The 24,144-nt window shown below is 40.3% G+C and overlaps 1 protein-coding gene across 4 annotated transcripts in view; it reads left to right on the top strand.

Moving 5' to 3' along the window:
* EPS15 (epidermal growth factor receptor pathway substrate 15) overlaps positions 1-24,144 on the top strand; it is a 181,653-nt gene that overhangs the window by 116,409 nt on the left and 41,100 nt on the right. For all 4 annotated transcript variants that reach the window (XM_089684469.1, XM_089684467.1, XM_089684466.1 and 1 more), the window contains 2 exons: positions 5,008-5,080; positions 23,282-23,443. In XM_089684469.1, coding sequence (XP_089540595.1) covers positions 5,008-5,080; positions 23,282-23,443 — 235 coding nt within the window. The remainder of the gene's footprint in view (positions 1-5,007; positions 5,081-23,281; positions 23,444-24,144) is intronic.

Raw genomic sequence — 24,144 nt, 5'->3', positions numbered from 1 at the left:
TTCAGCTAGCAGTAGGCACATATCACATAATGTCTGTGCTCTTTCCATTTGTTTTATAGTATCTAATAGGATTCTCCAGTCTAGGGAGGTCTGAGCTGCCAGGCCGTGGACAGCACAGTGGTTAGCATATAAGCCGGCAGCACTGGAGTCCCCAGTTCAAATCCCAGTTTTCATACTCTGTTTTCCTCCCGCACGCCAAAGACATGCTGGTAGGTTAATTGGCCCTAGTTTGTGTGTATGCATGTGAGATAGCGAACTTGGAGTGTAATCTGTTTGCGGACAAGGACTGATGTGTATGTACAGTAAGCATGGCACTGCACAAATTGTCAGTATGTAAAAAGCCTGTAATGGTAAATAAATATTATATGATCCCATGGGAATATTGGAGTGACTTCTGGAGGGAAGTGTTTGAACAGCAGAATTGTATCCTGTCATCTTTTGATCTCTCATAGTCTATATCAGCCTTTCTCAATTAGGGTGCCTTCAGGTTTCTTCAGGGGTGCCTTGGCAAAATGTCTAAAAATTGCCCAAAACTTGTATGCAAGCTAGTGGGTGGAACAATCCTGCCTTTTAGTTACACAAAGCCACAGGATTTCATTGTGCGCCATTACAACCTTCTAGCTGCCAGCGTCCCCAAAAACAATGACATCATCAGTTGATAAGGAGGATGTCAGCTGCCTGCACAACATTCTAGTTTGTCCCTCTCCTGCCCCTCTCCATCAGTGCTGGGGTCACATTAGCTCAGTGATGGAGAAAAACTGGGAGAAGAGGAACACTGGAATACTACTCAATACCAGTGTGCAAAAGTGTATTTGCTGTGGAAGAATAAATCACCTCTAATGTTGGGTGTCCTACATGTGTGGATGTTGCTGTGTTATATAAAACTATTAGAGTTTTTCACATTTTAGAATGCAGTGCCCTTTTAAAATATGGACAGTCTAGAGGCACCCCATTTAAGAATGGGATGCCTCAAGACGGTCTATAATTTTAAAGGGTGCCTTGGGACTGTCCATAATTTTAAAGGGTGCCTGAAAACAATTTGAGAAACACTGGGCTACATCTATTCATTAATACCTTATTCCACAGAATGATTTGCCCTGACTCTCAGCTGTGTGTCCAGCCTTGGTTTCCTTGTTCTCTCTGCAGCATTCCTCATTAAAGATACACTGCAGTAAAAATGGAAATAGTGTATTTCTACACAAATTTTTTTTTAATAAGCCCAAAGCCAAACATTTTATATTTTATTACTATTACAGGTACCTGTATAGCGCTGTCAATTTACGCAGTACTTGACATATATATTGTACATTTACATCAGTCCCTAACCCTCGAGGGGTGTACAATCTAAGGTCCCTAACTCCCATTCATACATACACATACTAGGGACAATTTAGACAGGAGCCAATTAACCTAACAGCATGTCTTTGGAGTGCAGGAGGAAACTGGAGTACCCAGAGGAAACCCACGCAGGCACAGGGAGAACATGCAAACTACAGGCAGGTGGTGCCGTGGTTGCGATTCGAACCGACGACCCTAGTACTGCCAGGCGGAAGTGGTAACCTTTTTTTGCCACTGTGCTGCCCATATATTGCGGCTTACCAATCATTAAGTGTGGTGACTGCATTCATTTCTTTAAGCCTGTTTTCACCTGATGATCTAACCAGTAGGACATCTCCTGTATTAGAGTGCCCCCACTCTGGAACGAGCACAGGAGGCACAGCAGACAGCAACATTGTTTATCTGGTTGGAGGAGAGTGCTAGATGTGTTAGCAGATTAGGTACACTAACAAACTGAAGCCAAACTCTAGTTTTACATGAGTGAATAAAAGCTGATCTTTGTAAACACCCCTGTCAGTGGTAAATGGTTTGTCTCAACGCTCTTGCTACATATCCAGGATAGGTTGTTCTGTTGAAAAATAACACTCGCTAGATTACTAGATGAAAATAAAGGAAAAAGCCCATAAAAGAAAACAAATGCAGCCATCACATCTAAGAATTGGTAAGCTGCAATATAATAAATGTTTACTTTTGTGTTTAATACTGCTTTAAAGGGGTTATAAAAGTTTTAATTTTCTTTAAAATAGTAAACACATCATACTTACCTGATCTGTGCAATGGTTTTGCACAGAACAACCCTGATCCTCTTCTTGGATCCCTTGCCGGCACTTCTGGCCCCTCCCCCCTGCTGAGTGCCCCCAGAGCAAGCTGCTTGCTCTGGGGGCAGTTGTGTGCTCGCTCCCAAGCCGCATCCATGTGTCTATGGGACACACAGTATGTGCCTCAGTCCCACCCCTGCTTCCTCCTTACTGGCTGTGATTGACGGAAGTGGGAGCCAATGGCTCCAGCTGCTGTGTCTCAGCCAATGAGGAGGAAGAGACCTGGAAAAGCCTGGGCTCTCGTTTATAGCTGTGCTTTAAAAATGTTGTGTGAGTCAGTGAATGTTGATGAGATATTCATAGAAATTATGCTGTTTTTACAAAGAGAAGGGTTAAAAAATCTGTGTATTTCTTTGGACTTGCTCAGGGGTTTACTGTCAGCCAAACAGCTAATGATTAGAATTAGATGACGTGTCCCCCTTGGCAGGAATTTGGCAAAATTTGTCAGGACTGTGTGGGCTTTGGCTGTTTTGTGATGCTCGCGGTGATGTCAATGGGAGCTGACATAAATCCACTCTTTACCACTGTAGCCAAGTTAAAATCATAAAAAACATTCTTGGTTTTAGGAAATTAGAAATCTGTAGTCTGATTTATAATAGTAGCATTAAAACCAGTCATTATGAAATTTTCGGTCACTTTAGAAATCTCACAGTGAAGTGGTTTGTGTATTGCTTTATTTACTAAGATTTTTTTTCCTAGTTTGGGTTGGAGTGGGAAAAGGTTAGAACCTGTCGGGTTTTTTCTTTGCCAGACAGGAAGTGAGGGAAAATCTGCAACAGGGAAATGTGCAAAAATAAAACCTGAGAGGTTCTAGCCTTTCTCTACTTAAAAAAAAAAACAAACAAAAAAAAATACAAAACAAAACTTTTGGATGTGTTGCTGTTGGAGCGTTTCTCCCATTTCCTGTCTGATAAAACTGTGTCACCAGAACAGGAAGTAATAGGACATCTCTCTATAAGGCCCTATTCACATTTGAGTGTTTTCTAGCTCAATTCGGGCATATTGATGTGTTTCAGAAGCATTTCTTCTCCATAGAGATGCATTGATAAGCGAGATTTGTTCGTTTTTTTGCTCAAATGCTATAATTAAAGAAATAATAATAAATGAATAAGTATTAAACAAAATCATAAAATAAATATATATATTAAATTATTAACCCCCTAACCATAACAAAATAAATAAAATAACCCCTAACCATAACAAAATAAAATAACCCCTAACCAAAAAAAAAAATAAAATAAATTACCCCTAAATCTAACCCGAACCAAAAATAAACAAATATATCCCATAACCCTAAACCCAACCACTAACCCTATACCCTAACTCTAACCCTTACAAAAAATAAAAACAAAAATTAATAAATATATTATTATTTATGTTTAATACATAAAAAATGAACCCCCAACCCTGAACTCTAACAACAACAAAAAAAATGTAATAAAAAACAAAGAATAAGATGAAAAATATAAAAATAAAAAGCTAAAAATAGCTGAAGAAAAAGCTAACAAAGCTGAAATCATATCAAAAATTATGAAACCGATGATTTTTTTTTTTCTGTTGGCCAGTAAAAAAAAAAGTAAAAGCTCAAAAACATGCAACAAAACACCTTAAGAAAACGCTCAAAAATGTGACGTGCTGTGTAAATTCAGTGTAATGGTGGAAATACATGTAACCAACTAGTCGAATGATTCTTCACAGAAGAATTCACAGAATCGTACAATATGATCCTATCTATAAATGATGGAAACGATACATACTGTGTCGCTAATCATTGTCGTGTAAAACTGATTTCATTGAAGGTATTCTGATAGTTCTACACAGAAAATCTGACCTGGGATTGATATGATTAAGTGTATGTCACGTTGAACGATCTTTTCGATATTCCAGTCTTATTTTTCTCCCAGACAATAAATCGTTGGACAGTACGATTGTATATAAAATCATTCCTTGTACCACCATATTAGTAAAATCTGACAGGGGTTAGAACTCTCCCCTGCTGTATCCGAAGCTATAAAAGAAATGTGGGTATAGATACACTTTAATACAAAGTGCAATAGCAAGGATGTCATCGCAAGTGTTTTGTTTCTGATGTCTTAATTATTACTTTTACACTTCATTCTTGAATTGTCATATTTTATTACCAGTAAATTAATGTGCTCGGCGTGTAGCTGCCATCATTGTGCACACGTTCCTGAGTTGATAACTGCACATAGAATATTCATTGTTGGTCAGAAACAATTGCAGCGTGATTGAAAGCCCAATTCTCCATTGTGATGGACACTGGGGAGGCTTTATCCAGTCACAGCGGGGGAAGTTCACTGTCTAGGGCACAAAGTATTTCAAATGCTCCAGTCAATACCTGCCAACACGTTTGATTATTTTATTTTCCATAATGCTGCAAATCAATGCGGATCGCTGTGTTTTCCGGTCTCATTTAAGCTCCACCTGTCTGATGCTATGTGTGTTTCAGGCGGTGGGCTGAGCTGACAGCCAGGCTTGTGCAGAGTTAAGTGCACAGCTTGCTGTCCGCTGCCTCCCCTCCCACCTGACTCCTCGCACTGTGCAGTAGCCCATTCCTCCTTAGCAACAGTGAGATCATCACAGACTCTTTCATTGATTTCTCGCTCTCCTCCTCCAGCTTTTCCCATTCTACCCTGGCTGTTCTCCCATGATGAGGTGTTGGTTTTAGTGCTTCTTAGGCCGGTGTCTCTCCAGGCTTTCTAACGGCTCGTTAAAAAAAGGAGCCTGCCGCAATGTATTTAAAGTGGGACTCCGGCCTGGGCGGCTGGATTAGCATGCCGGCTGTGACTGATGTATTCAGATATTCCTGTATGATTTGCTGGTCTTCCAGGGAGAAGACGAACGTGGAGCAAGAACTGAACGAGAAGGAGGAAACAGTGAAGAAAAGGACCAGCGAGGTTCAGGTAAGGAACTTGGAGAGAAGTGTTGCTTGTATGTGACATCAACAGCTGTCCTTCTGTTATCATAGGAATGCACACTGTAGGAATGTAGGGAGGTGTATGTACAACCACAGTAGGCACTGGTCAAAGGATGTAGACGAGATGTTTTGGGAAAGCTTAGTGAGTTTTTAGAGATTTTGAGTTTTTAAGTCATTTTAATTGGTCCACAGCAATTAAGAGGAGGTCTCATCCTTATTATTAACATCTTAATTTACTTCTGTGGATAATACAGCAGGAAACGTGGGACATTATGTTGCACCATTAGTAAGAATATTGTCTCTGTTGCAGCAGAAGATGTGAGACTGCCCCTTCCATAAAAGAAAAAGTGGCATTCTTGTAGCCACTAGAGATCACTTGGGAATCTCTCTGCCTTGACAGCATGTCTGAGACCTCCCCTGCCTGTAGGAGAGAGAAGAGTGAGACTCCTTGTTGCAGCAGGAGAGGCGAGACTTCTACTGATGCAACAGGAAGACTGATAATGAAAGGTAGAGGGAACAGAGCTATGAGCTCCAGCAGGGAGACCAGCACAACAATCATTAAGGGGTAAAAGAATAATATGGGCAATTCCATTCTACAGCATCTGCCAAAAATGGGGAAAAACAGCTTTGTCTGGGCTGTTCTCTTAGGCCCCATGTACACGGGGCACTTCTGAACGATGGAAAGTGACTGCTGGGAAATGTAGGTTAAAAAATTTCTCTTTTAGCCGTGTTTGCATATTGCATTTATGCGTGTTTATAAGCGTTTGCATTTAGAAGCGTTTTTTTTTAAAGATAACCTCAGGAGACCTTCCAAAATGCCCAGAATGCACTGAAAAACAGTAAAAAAATTACTATTTCACACATTTTGAGAGATATAGAGAGAGCAGAAGCAGAGGGAGCAGTATTCGTTGAGATTAGCTGTCTTTTTTTTTTTTGTGGTGTTTGGATGTGTTCCAGCTCATTTCTGTGCAGAAATTATTGCAGCAGTGTCTAACATATTTTCTTTCATGCAAAACCTCAAAGTATGGTGTACCAGGTCCATTTGAGTACCTGGAAAATGCTTTGCATGCATTTTTCATGATGAAAAAAGGCTCTGGACAACATCTGGAAATGGAAGAGTTAAAAAAAAGTTCCGCGTTTACATGCGTTTACAAGCATTTGACACACTGATAAAATCTACTCCTGAACGCAAGTTTGGTACGTTCAAAAAAATGACTGTAATCTCAACTGCCTGTAAACTACTGTAAATGAAGATGTGTACATGGACACATAGGAAAACATTAGGGAGCGTTCAGGGGCTGCTGAAAAAAACCCGCAGAAAAGCTCCTAAATGTGAGTTTATCAGCTGCAGTGTACATGGAGCCTTAAAATATATGTAAACACAATCACTAAAATCTCATACAAGCCATTAACTGTTAAAGTCATTTCAAAGTCATTGCTACATTTGTATTAAAATAATACCTTGGGATTTTGCCATGAAGATCCTTGTGCAGGCACTTCCTGTTATAGGGTGACCGTGCCTTGTCCATGTCTTCCAGTGTTTCTCCTTCATTATCAACCTGTTCCTTCATCTCCCAATAGAAACTTATATCTCCCAATGGATGCTACAAGCCTCCATGCTGACACGTATTGTAAAGGCGCTTGGTCCAGTTTTAAAACCAAACGGTAACCTGCCCTGAGAAATAATATGCAGCAGTATCCAATTGTATGTAGACAAGAAATGGCTACAGGAAGTCATGGGAGTTGATATGCAACCTAGGATGAAAAATGGCCAAAATAATATATTATTGTTCCTATTGTATTTAGTGTTGGTTGTTTATACACAAAGATTTATCTAACTAAGGGTCCTATTTATAATAGAGTATATTGCTTTCCGCTGGACACCAGTGTTCACACTGATGCCTGCACTTTACAGTTCATTTATAAAATGCAGGCTGTGATGTGGAGCCTGCGGTGTCAACGTATACAACTCTCTCTGCTTAACTCTGCCAAGAGATCTCTGATTGGAGAAGAGGTTGACCACATGACTTTGAGGGCTCATTCACACTATTGTATTGTGAAAACACATTTTGAATGGCACCATGCGCTGCAGCGTAGCTCAACATGCGTTTTTAACTCATTCATGTGAATAGCACTCATTTGCGTCGAAATTTCAAAGCACATTTGTAAAGTAAACCGCTGTGCTTTATAAATGTTTGATATGTATTTTTTATTTTAAATCTGTGGTATTTCTATAGTAAGGCCATACCGCTACTTTGTAAATGGAGCCCAAAATGTAATTTAGTTACAGTTTATATTTACTTGCTAAACCGCGCATAGAACAGCACTGTACTGGAATCCACAGCAGTCAACGGAAGTCCGGTTTGGCCACACTTGTTAAACAAAAGTTTCCCCATTATAAGATGTGCATAAACAGCCCATGTTGCTCTTTGCTGTATTAAATTTTGTAAGACATTAATTATGTATACTCTATATAATATAATGGAACTTGTAGCTTCCCAATGGTTGTCAATCCAAAAATTTACCAATTGGCCTGTACTGTATTCTTTTACATATTCTTCACTAACCCATGTAATAGCAGATGCTTTTTTTCTGGACTGACTCCTGTTAATGGTTATTTTGTTAATTTGTGTCCTTTGGTCCTGAGCTTCCTACCCATTGCAAACTGATAAGTATTTTCTCTGCAGTTGTTTATAATGCATCCAGAAAGTATTCACAGTGCTTAACTTTTGCCACATTTTGTTATGTTACAGCCTTATTCCAAAACTGATTAAATTCATTTTTTTCTCAACGTTCTACAAACAATACCCCATAATGACAACAGAAGTTAATTTTGAAATCTTTTCAATTTATTAAAAATAAAAAAAAATGAAAAAAAAAACACATGTACATAAGTATTCACAGCCTTTGCTTAATACTTTGTTGAAGCCCCTTTAGCACCAATTGCAGCCTCAAGTCGTTTTGAGTATGATGCTACAAGCTTGGCACACCTATTTTTGAGCAATTTCTTCTTTGCAGTACCTCTCAAGCTCCATCAGGTTGGATGGGGAGCATCGGTGCACAGCCATTTTCAGATCTCTCCAGAGATTTTCAATCGAGTTCAAGTCTGGGCTTTGGCTGGGCCACTCCAAGACATTCACAGAGTTGACCTGTAGCCACTCCTTTGTTGTGTGGGCTGTGTGCCTAGGGTCGTTATGCTGTTGAAAAATTAACCGTCACCTCAGTCTAAGGTCAAGAGCGCTCTGGAACAGGTTTTCATCAAGGATGTCTCTGTACATTGCTGCATTCATCTTTCCTTCGATCCTGACTAGTCTCCTAGTTCCTGCGCTGAAAAACATCTCCACAGCATGATGCTGCCACCACCATGCTTCACTGTAGGGATGGTATTTCCCAAGTGGTGAGCGGTGCCTGGTTTCCTTCAGACATAACACTTGGCATTCAAGCCAAAGAATTCAATCTTTGTTTCATCAGACCAGAGAGTTTTGTTTCTCATGGTCTTAGAGTCCCTCAGGTGCCTTTTGGCAAACTCCAGGTGGACTGCCATTTGCCTTTTACTGAGGAGTGGCTTCTGTTTGACCACTATACCATACAGGCCTGATTGGTGGCGTGTTGCAGAGATGGTTGTTCTTCCTCGAAGGCTCTCCTCTTTCCACAGAGAAACGCTGGAGCTCTTTCAGAGTGACCATCGGGTGCCTGGTTACCTCCCTGGCTAAAGCCCTTCTCCCTCGATCGCTCATTGTGGCCGGGCAGCCCGCTCTAGGAAGATTCCTGGTGGTTCCAAACTTCCATTTACGGATGATGGAGGCCACTGTGCTTGGGACCTTCAATATTGTAGACATTTTTCTGTACCCTTCTCCAGATCTGTGCCTTGATACAATCCTGTCTTGGAGGTCTACGGACGATTCCTTGGACTTCATGTCTTGGTTTGTGCTCTGACAAGCACTGTTAACTGTGGGACTTTATATAGACAGGTTTATGCCTTTCCTAATCATGTCCAGTCAACTACATTTCCCACAGGTGTACTCCAATCAAGTTGTGGAAACATCTCAAGGATGATCAATGGGAACAGGATGCACCAGAGCTCAATTTTGAGTGTCATGGCAAAGGCTGTGAATCTTTATGTACATATGGTTTGTTTGTTTTTTTTTGTTTTTTATTTATAATAAATTGCAAATATTTCAAAACTAACTTCTTTCACATTGCCATTATGGGGTATTGTTTGTAGAATGTTGAGGAAAAAAATGAATTTAATTCATTTTGGAATAAGGCTGTAACATAAAATGTGGCAAAAGTTAGGTGCTGTGAATACTTTCTGGATGCACTGTAGTTTAGAAGTAGCTTGTTGATCTCCTTTCTGCTTGTGTTCCTCATGCCAGGACCTACATGTTGGAAAGGTTATAGCCCCTACCTTCATTACTTATGACACTTAATGGCAATTTTGATGGTTTAAGTTATGAAAATGTTCAGTTGCCTTTAGCAATGATTCAGGTACAGGTGAAAGAACTATAATTTTTTGGGTAGAAGAATGTTACATTGCAAATTGGGTCCCATACGAAATGTAGATTGTGCAGTCTTTGGAACAAATCCATACCTGAGTCCTACAGTTAAATAATAAAGCTTAACCGCTTATTTTTTAATTAATAACCCAGTAAAAGTAAAAACAGAAAAAGTTTTAGCTTTAATATTTCCCTTCAGTCCATAGCTTTCCCTACAGTAATTTCTTGCTGCCACTAGATATTTTTAGTCTTCAGAGTTAAATGACAGCCTGTGTCATTCTGCCCGCTTCCTCTGAGCCCAGGCTGTCATGCATCCATCCTCTGGGTCATTGTCCGTCATGAAGACTGGGTTCCAGAGTATTACTGCACTGAAATGTAATTACGTATGTGCCGTTCACTGCAGCAGAAAATACCTCTCTGCACTACTGACAGAAGGAAGGAGGAAGGACCTGGGATGTTTCATGATGTCATCGAACTGGCCAGAAGACCTTTGGGAAAAGTTACTTGATGCATTTTTTTTTTTTTAAAAGGAAGTAAAAGGAGCTTCAAAAACTTAAACTTCAAGTATAACTAAAGGCAAAACTTGTTTTTCTGTTTTGGACAGAGTGGAGAGGGATTAGAAAACCTGTCAAGTTTTTATTGCTACCTCTGATCCCCGTTAGGGATATTCACCCTCTCTATTTGTCCTGTTTACCATTATCAAAAGTGGAAGTAGAAGAAAATCCTAAATTTTGGGTTGTCCCTAGCACAGTAATAGAGGGGAAATTTTCCAATGGAGACTCTAGTTCTGATAACCTGGGGATTCCCTTAATTTGCTGAGATTTCTTCTCGCTTCTCGTTTTGCTATGGGACAGGATGTGAAGGTAAATCTCCCCAATGGGATATATATGGCCAAAAAAAACTGATAGCGGTTAGAATGCTCCCTTACTCCATCCAAAAAAAAAATAGTTTTGCCTAAAGTTCTTTTATCCTTAAATCGCAAGTTTTTTAGGGACTCCAGAGGTGACCTGTTTCCACTATAATTTCAGTTCTGCCCCGCTGCCATGGCCATTACAAAATCAGATTGTGGTGTCACCCTCTCTTAGTGTTTTCAACATTAAAAATAACTAGCTGGAGAATCCTTAAAGAAGTCCTCAGTTTTTCTTAATGTGTTCTGTTCTCCAGGGGACATACTACACATACTTTTGTCACATCTTCTTACGGGGTGTCCACGGCTAGATGTGAGGATGAACAAGACACCCCTTCTCCCTCCATGGCTGTTCAATAACACAGCTATCAAAGCTAAAATGTTCCAAGGAAGCAAGCTTGCCGAGATCGGGAAGTGCTGTCGGTCAAAGTGGTCATCTCCTTGATAGCTATGTTGCCAGATAGCTGTGGAGGGAGGAGGGGTGCCTTGTCAAAACTCACAGCTAGCCTTGGACAGCACAGAGGGAGATGGGACAAAGTCAACATATAGTTTTTGTTCCCTAGAGACACAGAACACATTAATAAAAATGGAAATTAGACTTTTTTTTTTGTTTAACTAAAGGAGGTATGTGCCCATTTAGTTTACCAGTAAACTCTGTGCAAGTAAAGATTATAACTTTGTTATAGCTTAAAATGATTCTTACCTCAGTAAGAATCTAAATGTGTAATAATCTAAATTCTTCAGTCTTCCATGTTCTTGCTAATGAATCTCATATTAATTTTTTAAAGTGTTCTGTGGAGTTAGCATGTTCCTTTTCTTGTGTCAATATTAAGTCCCAAACTAAAATTGTGAGATGCAAAGGGTTGACAATACAGCCATTTGTATGGGGGTAGAGCCAGGGGCGGACTGACCATTTGGAAACTCAGGCACTGACCGAGTGCCCGGGGTCAGTAGGGCTCCCCATGAGATGCCCCTGGTACCTTTTTCATAGGCTTTTTTGAGTTTTGGCAAGGACACAGGGGCCCCATGATCCCCTATTGCCCGGGGGCCCCATGAGTTGTCAGTCCGCCCCTGGGTAGAGCTGAATCTCAGTAGAGTTGCAAGCAATCAGATACCGGGTACATAATGCACTGCTTGCCACACTTAAAGTATGCTTTAATAATGTTTATTGCATGGAATAGTTTCATTTTTGACCATAATCGGATCAGAGACAAAAACACTTGCGGTGAAAATTCACCAGCAACAACTCACAGTTCTTCTGATGTCAGCCTCGCTTGTCTATTGCTAAACCACTCCCACGGTTCCTTCATCCACATAAGCAAGGTCGATGGAAGAATTCTCCCCCCACCCCAAGACTCACTGCTGTCAGAATACATTGATCAGCGACCAAAGCCAGCTGACTGAGAAAATTTTCCAAAAAACCCCATTCAACAAAAGTCAATCCAGTGACTGACTCCTGTCAAACTGGCACGGCCACACATGGATTGAAATTTAGTCAGTCCCTGTCGTTTCTGGTAAATTTCGATCCATCTATGCCTGCTTAGTTAACATGTAGTCAAAGATAAGAACAGGGAGGGCTAAATATTATAGTCCACTGAAGATAACGTAAAAATATAATTTTTAGTGATGTTAAAGGCAATTTAAAAATTTGTTTTATACTTACCTGCTCTGTGCAGTGGTTTTTCACAGAGCAGCCTCGACCCACCTCTTCTCAGGTCCCCCGCCAGCACTCCTGCCTAATGCCCCCCAGAGCAAACAGTTTGTTGTGGGGGTACCCACGCAGGCTCACTCCCGAGCCTCTGCTTTTCATATCCATTCACACACAGAGCCGTGGCTTGGCCCCCACCCCCCCTCTCTCCTCATTGGCTCACTGGTTAACAGCAAGCCAATGAGGAGTGAGAATACCTGGAGAGCCAAGGTTCTCAAGCACGTCACTGAATTGTAATGGGGCACAGGTAAGTATTAGGGGGGTTGGGGCTGCAGGTTTTATATCTTCATGCATAGAATTAATGAAGGTAAAAAACCTTGAGCCTTTACAACCACTGTGCATGGTATATTTAAAGCGGTATTAAACCCAAATGCAAACATTTATTATTTTTTATGTTGATTATTATTCTTGCAGCTTACCAACGATTGGAAGTGATGGCTTTATTAGTTCCCTTTTTTAGGCTTTCTTTCAGCTGTTTTCTTCTGGTGATTCAGCCAGCATCTCTGCTGTTTTTCAGAAGCCCAAGCTCTTCAGCAGAATGTATCAGTTACATGGATGAGACAAACCATTTACCATTGACAGGGGTGTTTAAAATGATCAGCTTTTATTTTACTTATTGGTTAGCTGCAATATAATACATTTTCGGTTTTGGATTCAATACTGCTTTAACAGACCAGAAGGGAGCACACATTCATTTTTGAGGTGTACATGCATCTTAAATACAGATGCACTTTTAACTAAAGGTTCCCATCTAGAATATCCTGAAATATCATTTTTGGGTAGAAATGGATTTTATTTTTTCTTTCCTTATTCGTTCATGTAGTTTTTGTCCTGTTTTTGTTATATAAAAACAGATAGCTGGGACCTTACACGAATGAAATGTAGTTATTTGGAGGCCTGTTTAAAATATGGTGCACCTCTGGTCTCAATAAATACATTGAATCATTTTTATGAATATTAACATTTTCCACATGACTGTTGATGTTTACATGGCCTCCTTTCTCCACAGAGTCCTAAATGTCCTTTCTTGTTGACATGACTCCATGAATTGCTCGGTCCTTTGTGCTGTTCTATTTTTCCTGTTAATTTTGTTTTGCCTTTTATGTGCTGCTGGTTCCTTAACCTTCATCTGACCTATATCTGTCATGCTGCTCAGCTTCCATCACTACTCAAGCCGACCGCTTCCCTTCAGCCTGGGAATGGCCTATCTTTCATACCTTCATCTCACCACATTAAAGCTCCAGCATTCACATCCCATATGTCAATGATCCCTGTTCATCTCATTATACATCTCGAAATTATATGCAGATTTAAAATAAATAATTTTCCACCTACAGTATGTTATTGTCCCAGATATTTTCTGTAGTCACAGAGCTTGTAGCTGTGACAGATGAATATTCATTATGTTCCAATATGTGCTGCAGTGCTAAATCACATAGAGCTATGCCTGTACGTCTCGAGCTGCCTGGGCTGTGTCAGGCTTTATGCTGGAATATCTGTCTGAGAAACTGCTGTGATACGAAAAAAAATATCTTGATGTTTCACTCGGGCTCGTTGCTGCTTGCATTTAGGGCTTATGTACTCTGCAGCTGATAAACTGGCGTTCAGGAGCTGTTAAGTGTTTTTTTCAGCAGCCCCTGAACTCTCCCTAATGTTTTCCTATGTGTCCATGTACACTATGTCGTTTGCAGGCAGTTGAGTTTACAGTCGTTTTTACGAACGCATCAAACTTGCGTTCAGGAGTACATTTTACTGGCGTTTCAAATGCCAAACACTTGTAAATGCGGTTAACCACGTTTATAAGCGTTTGCGTTTAGAAGTGTTTTTTAACTGTTCCATGTCCAGATGCTGTCCAGAGCCTTTTTTCATCATCTGAAATGCATGCACAGCATTTTCCATGTATTCAAATGGACCCGGTACACCAGCGCAGTCAGTTCCAGGTTTCACGTGAAGGAAAAAATGGCAGAACGTGCCGCATTATGCTCATGATGGGATCCATAGTGAATACAACCATAAAAGACAGGTCATCTCAACACATACTACTCTCTCTGCTTCTGCTCTCTCTATTCCTCTCAAAATGTCTAAAATAGTAAATTTTTTACTATTTTTCAGTGCATTCTGGGCATTTGGGAAGGTCTCTTGATGTTATCTTTTAAAAACGCTTCTAAACGCGCATTAACGCAGTATGCAAACGCAGCTAAACTGATGTTTTTTAACCTATGTTTTCCAGCAGTCAGTTTCCACCATTCAGAAGAGATTTCCAAACGCCCCGTGTACATGAGCCCTTACTCTTACACTTGTCATCTCTTTCAGTCCTTGGGGTGCTTGGGGGCTACCTGACTGGACCAATAGCTCTTGTTTAGTAAGAGCTGAACTTCCTTGCAAAATCTTGCAGATTCCCCCCCCCCCCCCCTTTTTATATAGCTAACACGAATAAGACAACTGACTCAGTTCTTTAGGTAACATTGCTCTGTTTTTCTTAATTATTGACAAGTTTGATTTGATGCTAAACGTGTTTGGTGTAGGTCTTGAAAGGCTTAAAAGAAACCAGTTGTAGCTCCCATTGCTGACTTTTTGTGGTTGTAACGGCTAACCCTCAGTTCACATATATACGAATTCAGATGCATTTTGAACAGCACTGATTCGCATGACATGTGAACCAAAAGGCTTTTTTCTGTGGAGCCTGTTCACATGTGTGCGGACTGACCGCAGTGCAATTTGAAAAAGCGAGTCCTGTGCAATTTTCAGTTTCAGTTCAGGTGCGATTTCCAGTCTCTTACACTTTAGGCTACTTTCACACTGAGGAGTTTTTGAAGCTTTTTTGCGTTAAAAAAAGCACTTGAAAAGCTCAAGAAAAACACTTCTCTATGTATGTGAATGTATATTTATGTATGTTTGCACACTGAGACATTACGCTTGCGGTGCGGTGTAAAAACTCCTGTTTTCAGCTTCTTTAGGGCATGTTTGAGGAATTAAAAAAAAAAAACAAAACACCCCAAAAATGCCTCTTCCCATTGAAATCAATGGAAAACGCCTAAAAAGCGCCTCAAAAACGCCTCTAAAAAACATTTTTGGTGCAGTTTTTAAGTCACGTGCCTTTTAAAAATGCTCAGAAAGCGCGGTAATAATGCCTGCGTTTTTGCTGCTGATCAGTGTGAAAGTAGCCTTAACAATTTGCTTTGGAGTCGCACCTGAACTGCCGCACGAAATCGCACCTGGCTGGGCTTTAAAATCGCACTGCAAACTGGCCCGCACAGATGAGAACCCAGTCTACAGGTTTTCTACCTCAATACATTCACTGCATTAAGGTAAAAAACCTTTCACGATCAGCTCCCCCTAAATACTTACCTGGCTCCTCTTTTGATCCAGCTGCTGTGCCCAAAAGCAGCAACACTGCTTTCTCTCTCTCCTCACAGGATTCTGTGAGATCAGGGAGAGCCATTGGCTCCTGCTGCTGTCAATCAAATCCTGTGAGGCCGAGCTGCACTGTGTGTGTCAAAAGACGCTCACATCTTTGGCCAGGATTGAGCCCACGTGTACCAACAGCGGCTGCCTAAGGTGACGCACAGAGAAAAGGAGGAGCCTAAACCGCCATGGAGGGACCCCAGAGGAGGATTGGTGCTGCTTTGTGCAAAGTTATTGCACAGAGTGGGTAAATATAACATGTTTGTTATTAAAAAACAAACAAACAGCCTTTACAGTCACTTTGAGATTTATGCTCTAGACCTGTCAGCTTTATCCTTCACTCACTATTTGGTGAGACAGTGACCTGGAACAAGCATGTGTATATATGTCTGAAAACCGCACTTGTATAGATGTCTGAAAACCTCACTTGTTTCAGGTCAATGACTCATTAGCAAATAAAAAGATGATGGCAGCCCTGGAGTGTGCATTTTCAAAAACCAGACAGCATTACTATGTTTGCCACAACAGGTCATTTTTTAAAAGTGAAAGGCCTGCCTAAGTGCGGACATCACAATGTGTCTGTTCTTACCTTTGTTGGAAACTCCTCTGCTTTGTGCTTCTCTGAAACTAGTTTCACCTTACTTTTTTTTTTTTTTTTAACTTAGGTTTTGACCTCTCTTGTCCCTTGCCTTGGGATAGGAGCTAGTGTTCACACCAGATGCAATCCAGTGCATTTTTACTCTGCATTAAAAACATATGCATAGTATTTCCATGTATTCCAATGGCCCTAGCTCACACCAGTGCAGTATGTTCCAGTGCAGTCAACAAAAAAAGAATGTGCTGCACTTTTTGTGTATGGAACACATCTGGACCAAGGTAGAACGCTGCAAAAACAAACTGGAACACACAAAAAATGCTTTGGAACGCACATATCCTGATCTGAGATGAAGAAAAAGGAGGAAAAGCACACCTGAAAGTACAAAAAATGCACCAGAACGCATCAAAAACGCGCATACAAAAATTGTGGTGTGAACTGGCCCAAAAGTACTTGCAGTGTTAAGTGAAAGTTTCTTCAAAGCTGGTGGGGATACTTTCCTTGGACAGGGGTAGGACTGGTGGGTAAGGCTTAGCTCTGATGTGGAAGAAGGAAGAAGTCTAGCTCTTACTAAAGTGAAAAGAGGATCTTTTGGCCAGGGTCATAGGCACCTTATGTTCCTTCTCTTAGGAATTTTACATTTAAAAGTTTAAGGGAGAATTGTTCAAGATATCTAGTACAGACAAGGCTCCCATCTTCAGCTGGAGAAAGACATTGCACAAATGAATCAGTCGTGAAGCAGTGGAGGGTTTGGTTTCTTAACTAACATTGTTTTAGGAGCTGGTCGATGCCAGATGATTGGGAGCCTGGGCAGTGTTCAGTAACACCAGTCGTGTTATGCTTTCAAACCCACCCCAAACGTTACAGTCTGATTGTACAATCTATAACCAAAGAATAAATGGTGAGCGCAAGACAAAAAAGAAAAAGTAACGCAGCTAGCACAGTGTGGCAAACCCTCTGTCTCCAACAAAACACTATAATATCAATGTGCAGCGCTGCACATTGATATTATAGTGATTGTACAATCTTCTTTGTTCCAATCAAGTATTAAATGCAAGGGCCTGCCTGATTACACATTTGTAGTATAGTTTAGGTAGGTCCTTATATCACATAGATTTGTACAGTCAGTGTATGGTGTATGTATGGTGAGCCCAAGTCTAACTAGGGCTTGCTTAGATGGGCAAATGCAGCATGCTTTTAGGTGCATTCTGGTTGCATTCAAGCTGCTTCTGTAGTTCTTTGGTGTTCCTATAGAGGTGCTTCTGACCTCCCCCTAAGCTGCATCAAGCTGCTTTTGTATTCCTCTTTATTTGTATAGGGAGAAGAGCACTTCTGACCTGGACAAATGGCATATACACAATTCTTTAGATTGCAAGGCAGTGTGTTCAGGGCTGATATTCCTTAATGACGAGCACTCTCCACCAGCGCTAGGATCATGACCCAGGAGAATGCTCACTGTTGGTTGAAAATGTGCTGTCGTGATTTCCATTCTGCAAGAGCACTGTGTGCTAACTTAATGCAATATAGTCTTTTTTTTTTTTTTTTTATTTCCTTTTTATCAAAATATTATATAAAATATTTTCTGCAAGAATATAATTTCCTTTTTATCAGATTATTTTTTATATAACTAATTTATAGACAACAGAAGACTAATTTGAAAAGGAAATACATTATTAATAAGTGGATTAAAATGCTGTATTGTAGCATTTAAAAACTTCTGGCCTGTTTACAGTTTATTTTTTATTTTGTTACGTTCTATAATGTCAGGATGGCACAAGGCTGAATCTCACCTATGTGTTCCCCCAGGCCATTTTTATCAAGCGACTGTGTGATGTCATATGTCTTTGACTACGCAGTTCCCTGTTTATTGTACTTGGAATTAATTGTTAATTTTCCAATGCTTTTCCCTGAAGTCCTGCAGGTTATAAAAACTCCAGCCAGATTTAGTTTTAGTTTTGTATGAAAAAGGGTAGCATTTTTTTTTTTGCTCTCTTTGACACTGTTGGAGCAGGTTTCACTTGATTCCTGTTTCTTTTACACTGGTACAGGAAATGAGGGTAACAGTTTTCAATGGAACAGCAATAAAAAGCTGACAGAGGTATTAACCCTTTTAAGCTTTACTAAAAATCTTGTCTACTGATGACATTTTCTATCATTTTCTGTCACTAGGACATGAAACTAAGCGAAAGTGCAATCCTTCCCTACTCTGTCCAAAGCTAATATATGTTTTGGCTGGATCTCAGCTTTAATAAAATTACGGTCTATCTGTCATTCGTTCATTCATTCTAAAGTTGTACTGCCTTATTCATTGACGTTTTCACAAATCTGGGTCTAAGTACATGCAGTAGATCCAGTAACATGATTTTCTGTCTTAAAGTGATATTAAACCCAAAAGTAAACATTTATTAGATTGCAGATTACCAATTCATAGATGTGATGGCTGCATTAGTTTTAGGCTTTCTTTCCTTTATTTTTACATTGTGATCTGGCCAGTAAGTCTGTTGTTTTTTAACAGAGCTAGCTGTCCTGCAAATGTATCAGTTAATAGGTTGAGACAACCATTTGCCACTAGCAGGGGTACTTACAGTGAACAGCTTTTATTTATTCATTTAAAACCTTTATCCCAACAGGAAAAACTGCTATAATTGCTTATAAAGTATTAGTCAGAGTATGGCTTCAATTTGTTAGTGCATTTAAATCTGCTAGTACATATAACACTCCCCTCCCCCAAAGACTGACAATGCAGCTCTCCAAAGGTGCTCTTTCATCCAGAGTGGGGGTATTCTAATACTGGAAGTGTCTTACTGGCCAGATCACCAGGTGAAAACAGAGGGAAAAATTCTAAAAAAGATACATAATACAGCCACCACATCTGAGTGATAAGCTGCATTATATTACATTTCTGTTTTTTGGGTTTAATACCACTTTAACGTAAATGTTATGGTTTTATTTCCCTAGTGAAATCATAAGAACACACAAACACATACCCTCTATAGGGTTTGTTAAGTTTGCTTTATGTGTTCATTTTCTGGTTGGAAACCAGAGCACTCAGAAGACCCTGCCTCAACCAAGCAGAAAGGAAAATGTCATGTAGACAGTATCTCTAGAAAAATTAGGTGTAGGCCCCTCAATGCTGGAGGGCCATGGTGCTGACCAAGGCCCTAGGAATGCAACCGTTGGATCAAAACTCCAAAAGGGTCCTCACAGTAAACCTTTTGGTGACTTTAGTAGACCTATGGCTTTTTCCCCCCCAGAAATTGAGTTCAGGATTCAACTTCAAAGTTGAAGCACATCTGCTCCAAGTCTATTCACTGCCTAATTGGGTGATGTTTTCAAGTTTTTTTTGTTTACAAAGTAATGACTTTCAGGATTTTGCTTCCAAGAATGACTCATCTTCAGTATCAAAACAGTTTTATTTACATAAATTAGTGTCCTGGCATGTCACAATAGCAAGCTTCACAGATTATATCAGATGACCTTGCTTTTCTTGGTTAAGAAGCAACAAGCATTCCTTTTCGGCAAGTAAAATCACAACCCCAATTCCAAAAGAGTTGGGATGCTGTGTAAAATCTACATAAAACGGAATGCAATGATGAATGCAGTACAATGCTCTACTGGCTTTTTTGAGGCGTATTGTTGCCATCAATTTCAAAGTTACCTATTTTTTTTTTCTTAAAATGGTACATTTTCTCAGTGTAAACATTTGCTATTTTCTGTTGTGAATAAAATTTGGGTTTGTGAGATTTGGAAACCATTGCATTCTTTTTTTATGTACTAGTTTACACAGCTTTCCATCACTGGGACCAGAATAAACAGACCGGAATATATTAAAGCACATATCCATTTATATCTGTCAAAAAATGTTGACACGTTCTGCTATAACAGGTGGCTATTTTTAACAAATAGTTCAAAAAAGTAAGTGAAAGTTGTGACGGTGTGCGGCGTCAGACCCCAGCCCTTCTCACCAATTTGTGACCGAAGGACCAGCCAATCCCAGACCGTGCTGTCACTTGCGTAACAATGCCACTCTCAGCTGCACCGTGCACAAAGATTTTCCAGCTCGCGGGACCACAATCTATGTGCCAGCCGCCTGAGAGCGATTGTTACTGGGTCAGGTTAATTACACAATTAACCCTTCACACTGCCTCTACCACCTTTTTACAGAGAAGGAGGAAACTCACAACTCTTAGCAGTAACACTGTGATATTAATATAAGCGTCTGTATACACACTGCCACCACAGACAGATGTATTTCAGAGGATTATCACATACAGTAGCACACTTCAGAGACAGAGATTCTTTTAGTTTGCACTTTAGAGACAATTTCAACACTTTTCAGAAAATAGGATTTATTACTAAAAAGGTCAAATTGGTGCAATTAAAATATTTACAGAAAAAGATGTAACAAATATATATAAATAGAGAGAGAGCAATAAAACAACAGAGAAATAAAAGAAAGAAGTTTCAGAAGGTAGGATACTTGCAAAAAGTCCTTGGTTTCAGCAGAGTCCAAACATCCGAACAAAAGGGTTGCCTTTCTCCCAAACATGTTCCTGATGTTAAAAGGGAGGTATCTCTTCTTTTTTCTCTCCAGGCATGTCAGCCTTTTTTTTAGTATCCCAGCAGGGGGTGTCTCCTGAAGCCAAGGGCCAATTGCCTCATTTGGGGAGGGGTGTTAGGCGGGGACCCAGGCCATGACCAAATCCCTCACAAGTTTATACCATGGTCAATAACCTTTAATAGGTACATGTAGCATCCTAGCCACTGGCAGATGCAGAATCATATTCCGAAAACATCCAGATACCAAATATGGCATATGCTGCCATTCCGGATAAAAATATATTGCTTTCTACTTTCTTGTAGACGCTACCTAGGGGTGAAAGGTGTCAGATGACTCGTATAAAAATGACCTATCTGAATATATGCTTTATATCAATTTGCTCAGTTCCTGCGGAAGTTTATGAATTTGTATGAGAAATGACTCGTGGAATCTACGTTTTATGGCCACTCTGAGGTAATGCTTACATGTCAAGTGACCGACTAAGTTATAGTTTTACGACCGGGCAGATGAAAGTGTTTGTCAGACCCTCTGGCACAAGGCTTAATTGGGGTTACAACCATGAAGCTTATCCAGCTGTGCCTTATGCATTTGTGACCCCAGTGCACACACACAGACCACATTCCATTCAAAGGGGAGGGGGGACTGGACAGAGTGAGAATGACATCTGCAGACCCAGGACACAAGATGGAAGACCTTAACAAAATGGTTGTCAGGTCCATGTGTCCATGCGCACAACTGCCACAAAAGTATTCCCTTGAAAAACCTATTTCAAGATGGAAATTCACTTGCAGATTGGAGAGTGAATGCTAAAATCTTTTTGACGTGGATAGCATCCATATTTTCTCATTTGCTCTGCTTTTAATTAGAGAAATAGTCCACTTGTTTGATTCCCCAGACACATTTTGCCCTGTCACACAGACTGACAGTGACTGATATTCCTGTTCTGTTATCTGTGGGTGCCTGGGACTCTTAAATATTTTTGAATACGTGAGTAGTTAGACGCTGCAATGATTATATAACAATAGTGAATAGTGATTATATAACAATGGTGAATAGTAAACATAATATATTATAGTGACATTCAAATAAAGATACAGTCCCGTAGACCAAAAATATGCTCTTTCACTACGCGTAGACAATAAGTGAATTTCTCACTCGCCAGACAGAATTGACCCTGGTTAAGGTGGTCAAATATCGTTTTGTTATCATAAATATTGACGACCAGCAACAGGCTCTCCTGGATCAGACCTCCCGGTCTCCTAATAAAAGATATGGATCCAAGGGATCAGAGATGACTGCCCCCAGTTCGGTGATCACTAGACTCTGGGTACACAAATGGTGGATAGATTCACAATCCCAGGCTCTCCTAGATTAGACCTCCCGGTCTCCTAATAAGAGATATGGATCCAGGGGATCAGAGATGACTGCTCCAAGTTCGGTGATCACTAGACTCTGGGTACACAAATGGTGGATAGATTCACAATCCCAGGCTCTCCTCAAGATAAAGGTAATGCTCAAAGCAGCTCAAATAAACCAAATGAATTAAATTGCTCTAAGTGCAGTATTTATTGAAAATAGCATAACAAGATAGACATATATCAATGCACTGGTGCCCGTAAACCAGCACCAGTCTATGCAGCCTATGTTTGTGTGAAAACCAATATTGATGGCCGGCATGCGTTCCAAGCCTCGCTTGTGTGGATGTTAAGATCTGTCAATTTTTTCCATTCAACCCGTTGGTTCAATGAGAATAGAAACCCAACCAATAAGGATGCTAAAAGTGCATTTATCCTTTAAGATAATATTTTAGAATAGATATGCTTTACATAATTTTAACTGGGATAACCCTGGTGGTTGTGTTAGAGAAGGAGAACAGCAAGGGAATGTTTAAGCAGCAAGGAGAAAGAGAACACCAAATTATTATTTATTAAGGTTCACTAAAGGCAATTTTGTTTCATTTTGGATGGGGTAAGGTTGTTAATATTATTATTATACAGGATTTATATAGCGCTTTACAATATAAGGGGAGACAATACAGTTCAATACAAGAGGATTAGGAGGGGTCTGCTCCTTGGAGTTTACAATCTAAGAGGTTATAACCCCAGTCAGATTTGTTTTGCCATCTGTGTCCCACTGTGGAGATTTTTCTTCACTTCTTGTCCTGTAGCCAAAATAGGAAGTGAGAGGAAATCCTTCCAAAGTAAGGGAATCCCACGGAGTCACCAGAGCTAGTACCCCATTGAAAGATTTCCCTACTATTCCTGTTCTAATGTGAATCCAAAATTTGGGATTTTTTTATACATTGATACTTGACAATAACGGTAAACAAGATAAGTAGAGAGGGTAAATCTCCCTAACCGGAACACAGGCAGAAACAAAACCTGACGAGTTCTAATCCCTCTCCACTGTATCCAAAACTAAAAATAAAAAAATTTCCTTTAATGACACTTCAATAGAATTCTTCATTACCTACTTGTACCAACTTGGTCTCTTATTGGTCTGTTGTGTTGTTTAGGATCTTCAGGATGAGGTGGAGAAAGAGAATGCTAATTTGAAGAAGCTCCAAGCCCAGAAGCTGGAGGTAGAGGAGGTGCTTGCAGGTCTGGATGAGCAGAAAGCAAAACTGGAGAAAGAGTTACAGGAGCTGAGATTGAAATGTGAGGAGGAGGCAAGACAGGTAAAGTTATTTTGGATAAAAGCTCCGGTTTCCTTTTTTGGGGAATGGTAAGACATTTTCAGTATTGCTTATTTCTGACATTTGTTGATTCTCTCACAGGCTTGATAAAGAAGTCTCACTATTTGTATTGTGTCCTGTTCCCCAGTGGACAAAATACGTGCAGTAATTCCTATTTTCTAAGTGATGGCTGAAATTAGTGGTGAGGTCAGACAGGACACCCACTCCTCCCTCCTTGGCTGTCTGACAACGCAGCTAGCAAGGAGATGGCTGCTTTGGCAGATGGCTCTTTTCTCTGTCTTCAGGCACTTGCCCAAGACAAGCATCTTAGAAGGACTGCAGAGGAGGGGGTGCCTGGCAGCTAAAATGTTCCAGGTAGTGCTTGAAGACAGAGAAATGTGCCATCTTTCAGAGCAGTCATCTCCTTGCTAGCTGTGTTGTGGGACAGCCGTGGAGGAAGGGAGGTATCCCGACAACCTCACAGCTAACTTTAGACAGCGCATAGGAAGATTGGACAAAGTACTATATGTTCTTTGTGCTCTTTGCACTGTGTCCCCTGGGAACAGAACGCATCAAGAAAAATCGAAGTGAGACTTCTTTAAAGTAAATCGTGCCTAATATGACAAGAGTGCTAGAAGGAGCCAACGCAAGGCACCTTGTGATGCCTGCAAACACTTGCTAATATTTACTTTTCAATCCAGTCT

This window comes from Staurois parvus, unplaced genomic scaffold, assembly GCF_062004578.1.
Source record: "Staurois parvus isolate SC_StPar_1 unplaced genomic scaffold, SC_StPar_1.0 ptg000347l, whole genome shotgun sequence".
In the NCBI taxonomy this organism is placed as follows: Eukaryota; Metazoa; Chordata; class Amphibia; order Anura; family Ranidae; genus Staurois; species Staurois parvus.
This window is presented reverse-complemented; position numbering and strand designations above follow the sequence as displayed.